General features: G+C 34.8%; 1 protein-coding gene across 3 annotated transcripts; it reads left to right on the forward strand.

Annotated features, from left to right (window-relative positions):
• Positions 1-3,627: 3,627 nt before the first annotated feature.
• LOC108462173 (PLASMODESMATA CALLOSE-BINDING PROTEIN 3) lies at positions 3,628-5,742 on the forward strand. Of its 3 annotated transcripts, XM_053024687.1 has the most exons (5): positions 3,632-3,982; positions 4,164-4,181; positions 4,321-4,563; positions 4,644-4,674; positions 5,154-5,742. In XM_053024687.1, the coding sequence occupies exons 2-5, from the start codon at positions 4,166-4,168 to the stop codon at positions 5,392-5,394; spliced, it is 531 nt and encodes a 176-aa protein (XP_052880647.1). In that variant the 5' UTR covers positions 3,632-3,982; positions 4,164-4,165; the 3' UTR covers positions 5,395-5,742. The 3 variants fall into 3 exon arrangements, with proteins under 3 accessions (XP_052880646.1, XP_052880647.1, XP_017617643.2); XM_053024686.1 differs by having other exon boundaries at positions 3,628-4,181; positions 5,157-5,742; XM_017762154.2 differs by having other exon boundaries at positions 3,632-4,181.
• The last annotated feature ends 10,415 nt before the right edge of the window (positions 5,743-16,157 follow it).

Raw genomic sequence — 16,157 nt, forward strand, 5'->3', positions numbered from 1 at the left:
AACTAATAAAGCTGTACCAATTGGCCCAACCAAAAATTCTAAAAATAAATCCATGGATGGGTATATGAGTCTAAATTCAGGAAAATTTACGATTAAATTCAGGAAAATTTACGAAACCAGTTTCGAGTTTTGAAACTCGAGATATGATTTTAAGGCGACGTGACGCAGCTTTTCCACCGACCGGTAACGTCAAATTGGTTGGTATCTAGAGAGGTTTGGCGTTAACCCTCGTGTCCAAACACGGCGTCGGTCACGAGTTAGGGGTGTTATATCTACAATACCATAAGTTCAGAGATCAGCTCAAAATTCTCATTAGATGTCTTTTTTTACAATTCATAGTATAGCCTTTATCTGAAACTAACAAATTTAGTTACTAAAGTATTTTCTAGCTAAATAGTATAACTAAAGCAGAAGTACTTACAGGTTCAATGCTGGAGGCTTTGTCTTTTAAAAAAGAAATTAGTTTTCAGAGTTACTCAGATAAGTTTTTCATTTTAAATCCATTTTAACACAAAATAAGAGCCTAGAAGTACAACCCAAGTGTTGTAAACCTAGCTTTGATACCACTAAATGTAACACCCTATACTTGGTCTACACGTTAAGACCAAGTTTGAAGAGTTACATTAAACATTTTTAAGAAAAATCATCTTTTATAAACGTAGTTTGAAACAGTTCGAAACTTTCTAACAAATTATAAACGATCATAAACCCAGTCGATAAAAAAATAGTCTTAAAAGTCATAATACGAAGAAAATACTAAAAATACTGATAACATAAAGATGAAAAAGCAGAATGACCGAGATTCCACTACACTGACCCGATCAAGACTGTGAGTTACCTGTAATTCAGTCAACAGACAAAATGAGTTGATAACTCAATGTGTGTAACAGATATAAATTCAAACAGAATCATAAATATAACAGTAAATTCCCAAATTTGTGTTCAAAATCAGAATCAGAGGATATTTAGTACAGTCTTAATAGATCAGACGGAAGGCAGAACAATCCAAATTTAGATAGAGAACATATAAAAAAAACAGATGTATTTTTCCTACCCTATCCGTTACACACTATCTCTGACCAACCCAACACACCATAAAAGGTATTTAATACCCATCCAGCCCTACACACCATATAGTGTCGGTACGACATGTTCAACATGATTGTAGACTAACTGCCAGATCAGATTGCGATAAAACACCAGATTCATATATAGATTGTGGCTTAACCATTGAACCAGAACAGATCACTTCCTCTTTTACATAATTTCCACCCAATGCAGATGTAGATTATAGATGTCAAATATCAAGGACATACATACAGTTATCCAGATACAGTTCATAATTAGATAGTATAGATCAATATCATTAACAATCATCGCATTCAGTATACATTATGATAATCAATTACTCAATCTCAAATCATTGGATAACGACTTATACGGTCTAATTCAGATCATACAGACCCTACAGAAGGCCTACGTTTTAGTCGAACGATGCTTACGACTTTAAAGAAAAATTTCAGTACTTTCGCCCACTTGCCTATGTAGACTTACATGGCCTGGCACATGCCCGTGTGGCCCTTTTTATGTCACACACGGCCAGGCACACAACTGTGTGGATCAAAATAGTGACTTACACGGTCTAACACACGACTACATGCATGCCCGTGTGACTTAAAACTCTAAATATATCTCACACAGCCTGCTCATGTCTATAGCCTGTGTGACTCTAATTCACAAACAGTGAGTTACATAGCCTGAACACAGGCCCATATCCCTGGCCTGTGTGACTCTAATTTATAAACAGTGAGTTAGATAGCCTCACACACGGCCGTGTGACGTCGACCGCCATATTTTTCAGCAATCAAAATTTGTAGAAATTTTGGTTTTCTGTTTCAGACCTAATAGAGTTTCGATGTAGAAACGATATAAGTGATCTCAAAACCTAGAAGCGATAGAAGTGATCTCAAATCCTAAATCAACAACCAATTGCTCAATTCACAATTTTAATCAAGACAAATCACACAAAATAGTGTTCAATTGACTATGTTGAAAACTTCGACGCAAAACTTCCCTAAAACATACTAATGCTTACCGATAAACAAACAGTCACAGACTGAAACTAAATCGCTGGAGGAACACTCTTCTCGACACCTTCGCTTAAAAAGAAACAACTGAAGTAATTATCAAGAAATTTGAAGTAATAAACATGAATACTCAATCTCAAATAGAACAGACGGAATCTCGTGAATTAGAAGTAGACAAGAAGAATAACTTATGAAGAACCCCTTCAATTGAACAATGAACAACGTAGAACCTTCAATTTAATTCGATAGCAAAATCACGGTGACAAGTAAAAAGAAAAGCAAAAGTGAGAAGAAGAAGAAGAAGAAGAAAAACAGTAACCAGAACCTAGAGAAGAAGAACGTCGAAGAAAAACAGATTTTGAGAGAAACTAAATTACTTTAAAAATAAAACTAATTACTAGAAAGTGCAAAAATACTATTTCAATGCGTACGCAGAAACTCAAACTCAAGGCCAGAAATAATCAAATGCTTAACCATTGAACCAGCAGACTCATTCTTAACACAAAATCGCATCAAATTAAACTTAAGTTGAGAAAACAAGAGTTGGGGTTAAACCAAAATAAATAGCAAAATTCAAAAAGAAAGACTTGAACCCCCGATTTCAAATGTGCAAGTAAAACATTAACCACTGAAGCAAATTGTTAATTATTGACAAAACTTAACGACATACATTCAAAATTTCGGGGTGTTACAAATAAACTGACCCTCAAATCGCAACTATGTTGTCTTTAGATGTGTTCATATATTGGGCTTAAAATTTTATATTTGCTCAAGCTTGGCTTAACTCGAAATATGAACTTAAAATTTTGCCCAAATTAATTCATATTTGAAATGGCTAACTCAAACCCATCTTAGACTCACCCATATATATATTTAAATTTTTATATTATTTTAAATCTAATATTTAATAGTTATTTTTTTTCATTTATTGAAAATTTCTGTATAAACAACTTTATATTGTTTGTGTACATTACAAGGTTATATATTACTTATATATATTAATTAATTTTTAATCATAATAGTACATCAAATTATCAACATTTATATATTTTATCAATTTACTAATTATTATTTTTAGTTAAAATTAACTATTAATCTTTAAAAAATTTAATAGAAATATTAACTAAAACAATAATTTTATTATCGAAATTGACATAAAAATCTGTGGAACAGTCCACTTCTAACATAACCAAAATAAAAAATCTTACAATCTCAAATTCAAAATTTTTATTTGTTTATTTGACTTGCCATATATGTAATATTGATGATTGAATTAAATTTTTTATTTTAAAATACTACATAATCCACTTTAATATAAGGCGTTGACAAGACTTGAAGAGAAACTAAATAATTGAAATTAAAATAGAGAATAAAATTTAAAATATTTTATTTTTGGTGTCTGAATGTAAGGAGTAGAGCATAATTAGAAAGAAAACTTAGGCATCTATAATCAATGAAAATCAACTGCTATAATTGTACACATTATAAAATTAAGATCTGTTTTATATAATTTTAAAAAATAAAATAAAAGGGAAAGAATACGAATAGCACAGAGTGGTGACAGCACATTGATAAATGGATCCCAAAAGTAGGACCCTCTCTTACTCCTCCACTTTCACAGTTCCCTTCTTCCTAACCTAAACCTGTTGATGCGGTTAATCCTTCACCTTCACTTGAGTTTATGACCGTTTGAGAATCTGAAAACAATGCTTCTGTAAATTCATATTAATGAATATTTAACACTCAAATACATGACAAAACCCCCTTTTTTTTAAAGTCTTGTTTTGCTCAGTTTCCCACAGCAGCACTTAGGGTGTATTTATTTTTAAGGCTTACTATTGTAATAAAAAGAGGCTTATATATCATATCATATACCCACCATACCATTATCACCAGTAAGTCACTACCTCTACCCACCGTCGTACCGTTTTCTTTTCTTTTTTTTTTCTCTTAATTTTCTGTCTAGAACTCTCCATTTTCTCTTTTGCTGTCTTTGGTTTCTCTTTATTTTTCCTCTCTAAATCTCTGCATCATCATCGATCATGTCTCTTTTAATCTCCCTACTCATGTTCTTAGCCATGACTGGCCATTCAAGTAAGTTCTTTGCTTCTTTTTTGGTGTTTTTCCCTTCTTTTTTCAACTTGAGTCACCATAACTCAAGATTTCAGAGATGGGGTTTTTTTTGTTAGTTTGTTAAAAAGTTGACATATTTTTGTGTGTTGTGTATGTGTAGGTGCTACTTATTGCTTATGTAAAGATGGGTTAGGGGATCAAGCTCTTCAAAAGACCCTGGATTATGCTTGTGGAGCTGGAGCTGATTGTTCTGCAATTCTACAAAAAGGTGGTTGCTATAACCCCAACACTGTGAAAGATCACTGCAACTATGCTGTCAATAGTTATTTCCAAAAGAAAGGTCAAGCACAAGGAAGCTGTGATTTTTCAGGCACTGCTACTGTTAGTGCCAATCCTCCTTCAAGTAACTCCCTTAAGCCCTTGCTTTGTTTCTTTATTTCCTTCCATTTTGAACTTTCTCTAACTTTTCTTTGTGATTTGCAGATATTGCTTCTACTTGCAGCTTTCCCTCTAGGTATGCTTATTAAGATCAAACTTTATGCCGAAGGACTGAAAGTATACTTACAAATCATCTATAAAATGAAATTATTGCTAATGCTAGCCAGGGTGTTAACAAGTACTTGAACAACTACTTGAACCAACCCAGTTTAGCATTAAGATTAAACCTTTCAGCTTATTGAATCACATTTACATCCATGGAAGTTTCCTTTCTAATATATTTCAGTGAACCTTTTTTTAACAAAAAAAAAAACTTTTTCATAAACTATTCTCTGATTTTATCTTTCTTTGATTTCTTGAAAAAGCATCTTTGTTGAAACAGCAAAATGAGCTGCCATGATGTTGAAATTTGTAAAAGTTGGTTGTCTTTTTTTAAACTTTACTAATTCCTTCTTGTTGGACATTTTGTCATGTTACCAATTTGCTTTCACAGCAGGATTGATTCCCTTTTAGATCAACCACGGTTTACTTTTCTTTTTTTTTTTTAATTTGCAGTAGCACAGGCATGACCACACCAACTGGGACAACCACCGGCACACCAACCACCACTGGCTCAAGCACAGGGACTCCAAGCACAGTGTTTGGTGGTGCAGGGACAACCTTAGGTCCAACAGGGACAACAGCAACCGGCTTCAATGATCAAAGCAATGCTGTGGGTCTTTTCATAAAGAATATAAACTTTTTCTTCACTTTTGCTATTATGACCCTTTGCATTGTAGGGTTATCTTGGATTTGAAGAATTTGAAAGTGGGGATTTTGGGGATTTGATCAGATTTTGGTATTGGCTTAGCAAATATTGACCATTGGTGTCTGTGGTGTGCATGATGGGAGCATCTATTAGTGACGAATCCCCCCAATAGCACTTTTTCTGTTCTTTTTTTTTTTTCTTTCTCTTTTTTTGTATATGTAGAGAGGGCACTTTTTTTTAATGGAAATTTGGTTAATAAAAAAATGTGTACTTTGTTGAATTGATGTGTAGTGGTGTGTGGACCGTCAAAATTTTACTGAGATTTGATGTGCAATTAATGCATGACCTAGTTGTAGATTATATAAATTAATGAAAATTGTTTACTATGTTCTGGAATTCCAGATTGTGACTTGTGAGCTACCTATATAGCTATCCACTTCTTTCGGTTTACAGGTACACCAAAAGAATTGAGTATCCATGAAGTATTCTTATTTCTTTTTCTATTTTCTTCAAAAAAAAACTATACTTGTATTTATGGGTTTTTAGTTTTAATAAATAACAAAACAAAATATTATTTTTCATTTTAAGTGTACCTAAAATTTACTTTTAAAATATGTTTTTACAATTGTTGAGTTTTTCTTTTAATGGTATATGCAAGATTTATTGAGCAATCATTTTGTGAAGACGTGCAAAGTATATTGTGCAATAAATTCATGTTGTAAAGACAGTTCAAGCTGTAAAGACATCAGCTTAGGTGTTACAATATTGCTAACAATTTCTTAACAATCTTGTGACATGATGAAACAGGAAGCGATCTATGGGTGTCAACTTTAAGTTGGCCTAAACCCTTTCTCTTTCCTATACATTGTTTGGTTTCATTAAAAAAGGAATGTAAAAATTCATTCAAAATTCAACTCCCTTAAAATATTTTCATTTGTAATCCTTTTAGAAACATTCCACTATACGTAAAACATCAATAACTCAACTAATCAGTTAAAGTGTTTTTTTTTTCCATCATACATAAATTAGTGGTATGATAAATGGATTAGTTTTCGTTATCAATATTATATATTGGGAAATTAGTTGTTTAAGATGTTTTATGTATTGCCATTGAAGTAAGTTAGTGTTAATGTTGTTGAAATAATTGTTATTAAGAATTATTGATATTGTTAGATTGTTTTATTGTGTATAGTTGTTACAGCCTAATTTGATGTATGGTGAAGATTCGGTTAAGCTTTTAGCTCGGGAAGTAAAAGAACTAAGAAATAAATGGGTGGCTCTAATGAAAGTAATGTGGCATCGTCACGGTACAAAAGAGGTGACGGGGGAGTCGAAAGAAACTATGAATTCGTAATACCCTCATTTTTTCTCAAGTAAATTTCGAGGACGAAATTCCTTAAGCAGTGAAGAGTTGTAACAACCTGATTTTTAGTGGTGCCGAAAAAGATGGTTTTGGAATTCCATTTTCATAAAATAATTTTATAAATATTACATATAAATATTTACGATGTTGATACAAAAAAATATTAGAGTTCAGTCTGGTAATTTTGTCTATTAATTGCTTAATTGAAGTAGAGAGACTAAATTGTAAAAGTCTTATCGCTATAAGTTTTTAATTGGCCAAAGACTTAGGGACTTAAATAACAATTAATCAAAGATCCAAAATGGTAAACAAACCATTTTGTAATATCTGTTAGTGTTTTGTGATGGAAGAATCCATTTATTTTGTTTAATGAAAGATTTAGTTAATAAATCTTGATTAATTTAAGTTAATTAATTGATTAAGGAATTAATTAAGGTATAAATAACAAAAATAAGTGAGGATGCTCATCTTTTCTTCTTCTTCAAATGAACCAAGTCTGAAAACCTAAAGAAAAAGTCATTTTTGAAGATTTAGCATTCGGTCATCAATTGGTAAGCTTTTCTAAGTCCTTTTATTGTAATTTTTATGTTTTTGAGGTCATAAAAGTTTGATTTAGCTAGCATATGTACCAATTTGCACAACTTTTATAGTTTTTGGAAGTTGTCATTGATGATTTCTTGAATAAATTGGTGTTAAATTGATAGATTTTAAGCTTAAATATGAAAAAAGATTAAATTGAAAAGTTTACTATTAGTTTTTGTACATAAGGACTAAAGTGACTAAATTGTGAAATTGATGTGAAAGTTCCATAATAATAGATAGTAGAGGGTCCCTAAGGGATGTGACTGAGGTCTATTTTCAAATTGAAGCTCAAAATTAAAAGATATTGTTATTTATTAAATAAAATGAAAAACTTAAGGGACATTAAAAAAATAGAATTAAATAGGTTTATGCATATCATGGAATGATATAAAAATTTTTGGTATTGATGAATTGTCTAAAATAACTGAATAGATCAAGAATTAGGTCAAATAAAAAATAATTGGGAAAAAGCCAAAATTGTCGATTAGTCCTTGAAAATTCAATTTGCTTGTTGTTTTAACTAGGTAAGTTCATATGGTATTTATATGGTTAAATAATCATGTGTTTAGTTTGTATAGGTATAATTTTTTGTGAGTTAATTGATGGTAAATTGCCATGAAAGGTGATATTTGAACTAAATTGTAAAGAAATGTCAATTTGTGTAATAAATGCTGATAAAGGATGGGAAGGATGAACGTGAAAGCAGATTGTAAAGTTTGTCAAAGTCACGGATTTGACTTAGGGCTCTAGACATTCAGAAAGAAACTTGGATTTTTGGCACAACTTGAAACGAAATTAAATCCAAGTTAGATAAAACAATTAAAAACAAATAACTAAAATAAAATAATAAATCAAAGATTAAGGAAGCGAATAAAGAAGATAAAGGAAAAGATAGAACGTGGCATAAATAAGTCCTAAGCAGCCTTGAAAACACGAAGAATCCACAACCCCCTTCAAGCGGCTCTAATTTCCCCTCTAAGATAAAAACCTTGGCAAGAAAAACTTTGAAGATGATCCCCACAATCTAAAAAGATTGTAAAAACTCTTCTAAAAGAAACTCAAGAGAAATTCTTGAAAAGAAAAACCCAGGGAGAATTTATAACTCAAAAGAGAAATAGAATAATAATGAATTGTATGTATTGTGTACAATGCAAAGGCCTATATATAGGCTAAATAAATAAATCTAAATAAAATTCCTAAGTATACTAGAATTCTAATTTAATCTAAACAATAAGTAGATCTAAACTAAACTTTCTTGTTAATATAAAATTCCTAAATAACTTAAAATACTTAATAATTATAAAAATTCAGAATAAAATAATAATAAAATAATAAGAGCTGATAAATAAAATATTGTGCTCATATATAATAAAAATTAAGCCTAAAACTTAAACCCAATATGAAACGTCTAGGCTTGTGAGATTAATTGGGGTTCTTGAAGTGAAATGCCTAAGGACGTTAGCATTTTCCACATGGGCTTGTAATCATAGATTGAGAGTTTAGGCCCACAAACATAATTAGTCTCTTCTAATTCATCATTACTTCAGAATTCATTGTCTTGAAACTTCAACTCTTTTTCTCGAATTTTTTTCGTGATAAAGTCTTGAACCACTAAGTTGAGTTTTGACTTTATCTGTTTAGATATGGATCTCGTAATTGGGCCTTGAGGGAAACTAAACTCATCTCTATTATGGCCTTTGAATTGGGCTGAGTTTCTCGTATCATTCCCCATTCCACAAAAGGATTCGTCCTCGAATCTGTAATGGCAAAACGAAAAAGGTCAGCAACATTAAAAGTGGCACTAACATTATACTCACCGGGAAGGTTAATTTGATATGCATTGTCATTAATGCGCTTGAGTACTTGAAAAGGTCCATCACCACGTGGGTCCAATTCTGTTTTGCGTTTAGTTGAAAATTGGTCTTTTCTAATGTGGACCTAACCCCAGTCACTGTGCTCAAAGATAATTTGCTTGCGCCCCTTGTTAGCTTTGTTGACAGTTATTTCATTTGTTTTGGCGATTCATTGTCTTGCTTTCGAATGCATGGATTTCACCAGTTCAGCTTTCTTCTCACCATCTAAACTAGAAATGTTTTCTATAGGCAATAGTACAAGATCAAGTATAGTTAGTGGATTAAAACAATAAACAAGTTCAAATAGGGAATATGCAGTTGTAGATTGAATAGATCGGTTATATGCAAACTCAACAAATGGCAAACATTCTTCCCAACTTTTAAGGTTCTTACCTACAACAGCTCGTAGTAAAGCACCTAAGACTCGATTGACTACCTCAGTTTGTTCATCGGTTTGGGGGTGACATGTAGTAGAATATAATAATTTAGTACCAAGCTTACCCCACAATACTTTCCAAAAGTGGCTTAAGAACTTTACGTCTTTGTTCGATACAATGATGCAAGGTATCCCATATAGGCACACCACCGCTCGAAAGAATAAGTCATCCACATTTGTAGCGTCATCCATTTTGTGACAAGGAATGAAGTGAGCCATCTTTGAAAACCTATCAACAATAACAAAGATACTATCTCGAACCTTTTTGGTTGTTGGTAAACCAAGAATGAAATCTATGGATAAGTCTACCCATGGCGAAGAAGAAACCGGCAAAGGAGTATAAAGTCCATGAGGCATTACCTTAGATTTTGCTTGTTTACAAGTAATACAATTAGAACATACCTTTTCAACATCCTTTTTCATGTACGGCCAATAAAAATGTTCATGTAGAATATCTAGTGTCTTGGCGACACCGAAGTGTCCCATTAAGCCTCCACTATATGCCTCACGAATTAATAACTCCCTCATAGAACATTGTGGAACATATAACCTGTTTAGGCAAAAAAGAAACCCATCTTATCCCTTTAATCATTTTAGGGATTCATGATCTGTATGGATAACGAACTCATTTGGCAGCAAGTAATGTTGCCAAACTTGTAGAGCTCGAACTAATGCCAGCAACTCCTTATCATAAGTTGAGTAGTTTAATTGTGCCCCTGTCAGTGTTTCACTAAAATATACAATTGGCCTTTTTTCTTGCATCAACACGACACCAATTCCAATACCTGAAGCATCACATTCAAGTTTGAAACTATTAGAAAAATCAGGTAATTTAATAATCGGAGCTGAACATAACTTATCCTTTAAAGTTTGAAAAGCCTTTTCCTAAACTTCTTCCCACTAAAAACCCACAGATTTTTTTAATAATCTCAGTTAATGGAGCAGCAATGGTGGAGAAATCCTTCACAAAACGTCTATAAAAACTTGCAAACCATGGAAAAATCTCACCTCAGTAATTGATTTAGGAGTGGGCCACTCTCTAATTGCCTTTACTTTTTCCTCATCGACATGAATACCTTGAGCACTTACTATAAAACGTAAAAAGATTAGTTTATCACAAATAATTTTTCAGTTTGCAAAATATCCAAAACTGATTTAACATGAAAAACATGGTCATCTAAAGAAGTTGAGTAAATCAGAATATCATCAAAATATACTATCACAAATTTACCCAAATAAGGTCTCAAAACATGGTTCATCAAGCGCATGAAAGTACTAGGTGCATTAGTCAAACCGAAAGGCATGAAAGTACTAGGTGCATTAGTCAAACCATTCATATAAACCAAACTTAGTTTTAAATGTTGTTTTCCATTCATCCCATTCTTTTGTTCGAATTTGATGGTAACCACTTTTTAAATCAATTTTTCTAAAGATACAAGCACCATAAAGTTCATCAAACATATTATCAAGCCTTAGAATAGGATGTCTATACTTAATAGTAATTTGGTTAATTGGTCACCATCTTTTTTTGGCACCAAAATTACCGGCAATGCACAATGACTTAAACTTTCATGAATGTGTCCTTTAGCCAAAAGTTCATCTACTTGCTTTTGTAACTTCTTCGTCTCCTCGGGATTGCTTTGATAAGCTGGTCGATTTGGAATTGTTGACCCAGGTACTAAGTCAATTTGATGCTCAATACCCCTCAAAGGTGGCAATCCTTTAGGTGCTTATTCAAAAATATCTTCATATTCTTGTAAAAGAGACACAAAAACACTAGGCAAAGAGCTATGAAGGTTAGTCAAAGATAAACAATTTTGCCTAAATCGAATAATAATGCAAGGCTGTTTAGTAATTAAGGCTCGTCGTACATCTTTTCCACTCACATAAAAATTATGAACCTCTCTTTTTTTTCTCACAAGAGGATGTACTCACCACTGGGTCATCATTAATTTGGCTTTTTTCACTACAGACCTCTTTTCTCTCAGCTTTTTTTGAATATCTTTCGGATTTAAAGAGGTGAAAGTGTACTTCTTCCCACGAAAAATAAAAGAATATTGATTTAATTTACCATAATGAATAACATCACGATCGTACTACCATGGTCTACTAAGTAACAAGTGGGTGGCATGCATGGGAATGACATCACACCAAACATCATCAATGTAACTTCCAAGTTTAAAAGTGATCAAGCACTGTTTTACCACACGGACCTCCGAACCTTCGTTAAGCCATTGAAGATGGTATGGTTTCGGGTGTTTGCTACATAGCAAAGGAAGAGAATCCATAAGGTAGCTGCTCACAATGTTAGCACAACTTCCACTATCAATGCTAAATAAGTAAAGTGTACCTTTTGTAACGCCCCAAAATCCTGAACTTTCTTATTATTTCGGTTTTGATAAAATGTGTGCTTAATATTCCTAGTTGAGTGCTAATTATGTGTTAATAGGCCTGGGTTAGTTTTGGGGTTCAAACTTAGGGGTGAAGGAAATTATAGTTTATTAACCAAAAGAACCTTGTTGGCTAGTGGATTGGTTTTTAAACAAATAAAGGAGGATTTGGACACAAAAAGCCTTGTGTTAGAGTGGCAAGTGGCGTCACATGTAGGGCCCGTAGGTGGCGTTACATGCATGACAAGGAGGTTTGGGGTTCGAATCCCTCATTGCTCAAAAAGAGGATTTATTTTTGCTCTATAGATGGTCTGTGGTGGCATTGGATATGAACTCTGTAGGGAGTGATAAGAGGAGAAATTTAAGGAAGGGATTAAGGAGTTATCAGGGAGAAAAATTAAGGGATGAGAGATGTGTAGAAAGGTGAAGCCGAATTGAGAAGTTGGGGATAGGAAATTCGACTGTTATATTTGTAGGTGCCGAAACTATTTCCCCTCCTTTAGCCGAATTCTTCATTCTGTGTTGCCAAAACACTTTTTAGTCTAAGTGCTCAGAAGCCGAATTCCTTGCTCTTTGGTTGCCTTTCTCTTCTCAATTCTCTTTTGACTCACCTTTGGTTTAGCCGATTCTTTCTTCTCTTCTTCTTTGTACCGAATAACCTTTTTCACCATACAAATCTCAAAAGTCGAATACCTTCTGTGCCACCACTACTCCCTATACTTTGGCCGATTCTAGTGTAAGTACTTGCTCTTTCAGTTAGTTTTTGCTAGTATTGATTACTCCTGTCCCTTACTCTTGCTAAATCAGTTTTGGTAGGGGATTAGTATCGAATCTCAGTCTTTTGGATCTCTGCCGATTTGCTCTTTAGGTGTTGGGACTTTAGTAAGTGTTCTTCACTTTGGTAAGGATTGGCCGTATGGGCCTTAGTAGGGAAGGGTGACTTATGTTGGATATACGTCACCCATTATGTTTTTTAACGATAAAGGTTAATATAGATCTGGGAAGTACTCGTGATTAATGATCAAGGAAAAGCTATTAAGGCTTGGCGTTTCAGGGAAGGTTAAGGTGAGATTTTGGCTTTTGGTAAAAGTATTCGATAAGTATGTGTGATTAATCATTGAGTGACATCGACTGTAGGTTTATGGCTAGGGAGATTGCAGCATGCTTTATTACCAGGTGTGTACATACATTGCACACACACAGTAGATTGGTAAATCCCGAAATGCTGAAAAGCCGAAATGTCGAAAAGTTAAAATTTTGGTACAATAGACTTGTGAGTGCGCGAACACTCGTAAGGGGAAACCTATAGGTTATCAGAGGCCCCATGAGTGATACCATGGATTTGGGCCGTGTATTGGCCAACCAGGCTAGAATGGGCTAAATGGGCCGATGGGCTATAAGGCCCAAAATAGGCAAAATTGGCAATTTGATACTAAGTGATGGGAAATTGTATGAAAGCATGGCTATGAATGTGATTTGGGCCTAATGGGCCATACGAATGTGATTTAGGGCCTAATGGGCCATATGAATGATATTGGGCCTTGTGGGCCATATGCATGTATGTGACTTGTTTGGGCTTTGTAAGGGGTTTTGGGCCTAGTATCTGATAACTGATTAAACAGAAATAAAACTTAATTAATTAATTAATCGTGACTGTGGACAAGTCATAGGGTTAAAGTGTGGCAATGGGTATATGCATGTCTAGGATTGGATCTAGGGAGAGCTTGGTACTTAAGCAGTCTTAATGACTCACCTCCTTTTCTCTGGAAGCCTACCTGGTGCATAGTATCTGTTCACTTTAACCAACAAGGACTTGTTAACGGGCCAAGGTAAGTAATAAACCCATAATATAGAGAAATTACAGAAATGCCCCTAAGGGAGAAAAATGACTAAAATACCCCTATGTGTTGAAGGTAAGATTTACGAATGTTACATGCTGCATTCATATGATATTCTGTTTAGGTTGCATATGGGTTAGGAATTATGGAACGGATGAAGTATATGAGGATCGCATGGTTGCTTGACAACCGTGGATCCACCAACGGCTATTAAGCCCAATATGTGATTAGCAGCTTGTTGTAATGAAGGTAGTACCGCAATGTGCTACCATTGATGTGTATTAGATGGGTGGGTCGATATTTATATCCCCACATGATGTGTACCAGGGGACGGAGTTGGTGTGTAGCGGTTGGATTATTGGGGTGGGTTGCACAGCATTGCATGTATGACATTATGGTGATTGATGTTTGCTTAGGACTCTTTGAGGGTTGTACACACTGAGTTTTTGAAAACTCACCCCCTCTTTTATTTTTCTCAGGTGATGCTCAGTAGGAGGATCGACAGTTGGAGGGACTCCGTGGTGGCCAGTTAGCAAGATGACTTGGACTTGATTTTTGTTTTGAATAAAACATATAGTTTCTAGTTTAATAAGTTATTTCAGACTGGATTGTAATAAGACCCCCCTCTGGTTATTGTTTAAATTAGGGTTTTTGAAATACTACGTTTCCGCAACTAAATTTTTAAATGTCAGGTTTCCATAAATCATATGATTTAAATAAAGTTTCCGCAACTACAAAGAGACTGTACTAAGTAATTAAGGTTTTTCGTTCTAAGGAAGGGTTTTCAATGAAAAAAAAGGTTTTCGATAAAACACTTCAATGTGACACGCTGGATCCGGTCATAACATTAGGGCCGAGTTTGGGGTGTTACATTTAGTGGTATCAGAGCCAAGTTGCAAAACTCGGGCTGTGAAGTGGGCCTTATTATTTTGGTTTTGTTTTCTTTAAAAAAAAGAAAAAGATTTTGATTACAATGTTTTGGAAGAAAAATCTTGCTGTACTGCACATCGAGCTTCCGACGTCGAGCCAAGTAAGTTCTTTTACTATTAAGCTTGTTTAATTTGATATACTGTAGATAGTTAGTGGGCTACTTTAGATGATTATACTAAGGATTTTAGATTGAAATTGAAGCCCGTAGGACCTTGAAACTGTAGAAGGTTTACAAAAAAAACCTTCTTTTTAATACTTTCATAAAACATCAGTTTAATTATTAAAACTAACTAAAACTTCATAAAATTTCTAATCCAGATAATACGTGAATCAACAATGAGTATTAGAAGAGGTGCTAGAGGCCGTGGCCATGGCCGTGAAAGTGTTAGGGCTGAATCGTCGGCATCGGGCCATATACCCAATTTGGGGTAGAAGGGGCTCCAGCCTCACCCGTGGCTAGGACTGGACCATATAACCGGGCTGCGGGGGAAGATGCATTGTCGTAGGCAATACTGAGGAATTTGGAAAGGGTTACGGGGCCCAATAATGGCACGAGAAATCGGGGGTCCATTCCGGAGCAACTTCAATCAAATGGGGCCGAAATCTTCAAGGGCGTGGTTGGTGTGGCTCCTAATGTGGCTGAATACTAATTTGAGACCACTGAAAGGATAATGGAAGACTTGGACTGTTCACTTGAACAAAATTTGAATGGGGCAGTGTCACTATTTAGGGAAGAAGCTTACCAGTGGTGGCTGACTGTGAAAGAGGGCACCCAACCTGAGCAGGTCACTTGGGAGTTTTTCAAAACTGCGTTTCAAAGAAAGTATATGGGTGCGAGTTATGTGGATGCTAGAAGGAAGGAGTTCCTGAACCTGACTTAGGGAAACAAATCTGTGGCGGAGTATGAGGTGAAATTTCTACGCCTTAGTAGGTATGCAAGAGCTATAGTGGCAACGGACTATGAGCGTTGCGTTAGGTTTGATGATGGTCTTAGGTATAGCCTTAGAGTATTGATATCTCCATAAAGGGGCAAGTTTTCTCGGAGTTGGTAGAGAAAGCAAAGATAGCGGAGGAGGTGAAGCGCACTGAGCGCTTAAATTGAGAAAAAGAAAGGGGTAAGAATAAAAGAGAAGTTGAGACTCCTGGTGTGGGACAAAGGCTTAGGGCTAGGGCCAAAGTTAATAGGCCAGTGAGAGCAGGGGCCTTTGCTGTTAATCTAGGGGTGCCAACTTGTGCTGATTGTGGGAAAGGTCATGTAGGCGAGTGTTGGAAGAGGACGGGAGCTTGTCTAGCTTGTGGATCTATGGAGCATAGGATTAAATATTGCCCTAGAAAGCCAGCTCAAGTGCCAGGAATGGGCCGAGGTGGTGTTCAGCCACCAAGGGGTGGTCAGCTACCGCCAAGGGCTCGAGGGCAGGC

Source organism: Gossypium arboreum, chromosome 13 (genome assembly GCF_025698485.1).
Source record: "Gossypium arboreum isolate Shixiya-1 chromosome 13, ASM2569848v2, whole genome shotgun sequence".
Classification (NCBI taxonomy): domain Eukaryota; kingdom Viridiplantae; phylum Streptophyta; class Magnoliopsida; order Malvales; family Malvaceae; genus Gossypium; species Gossypium arboreum.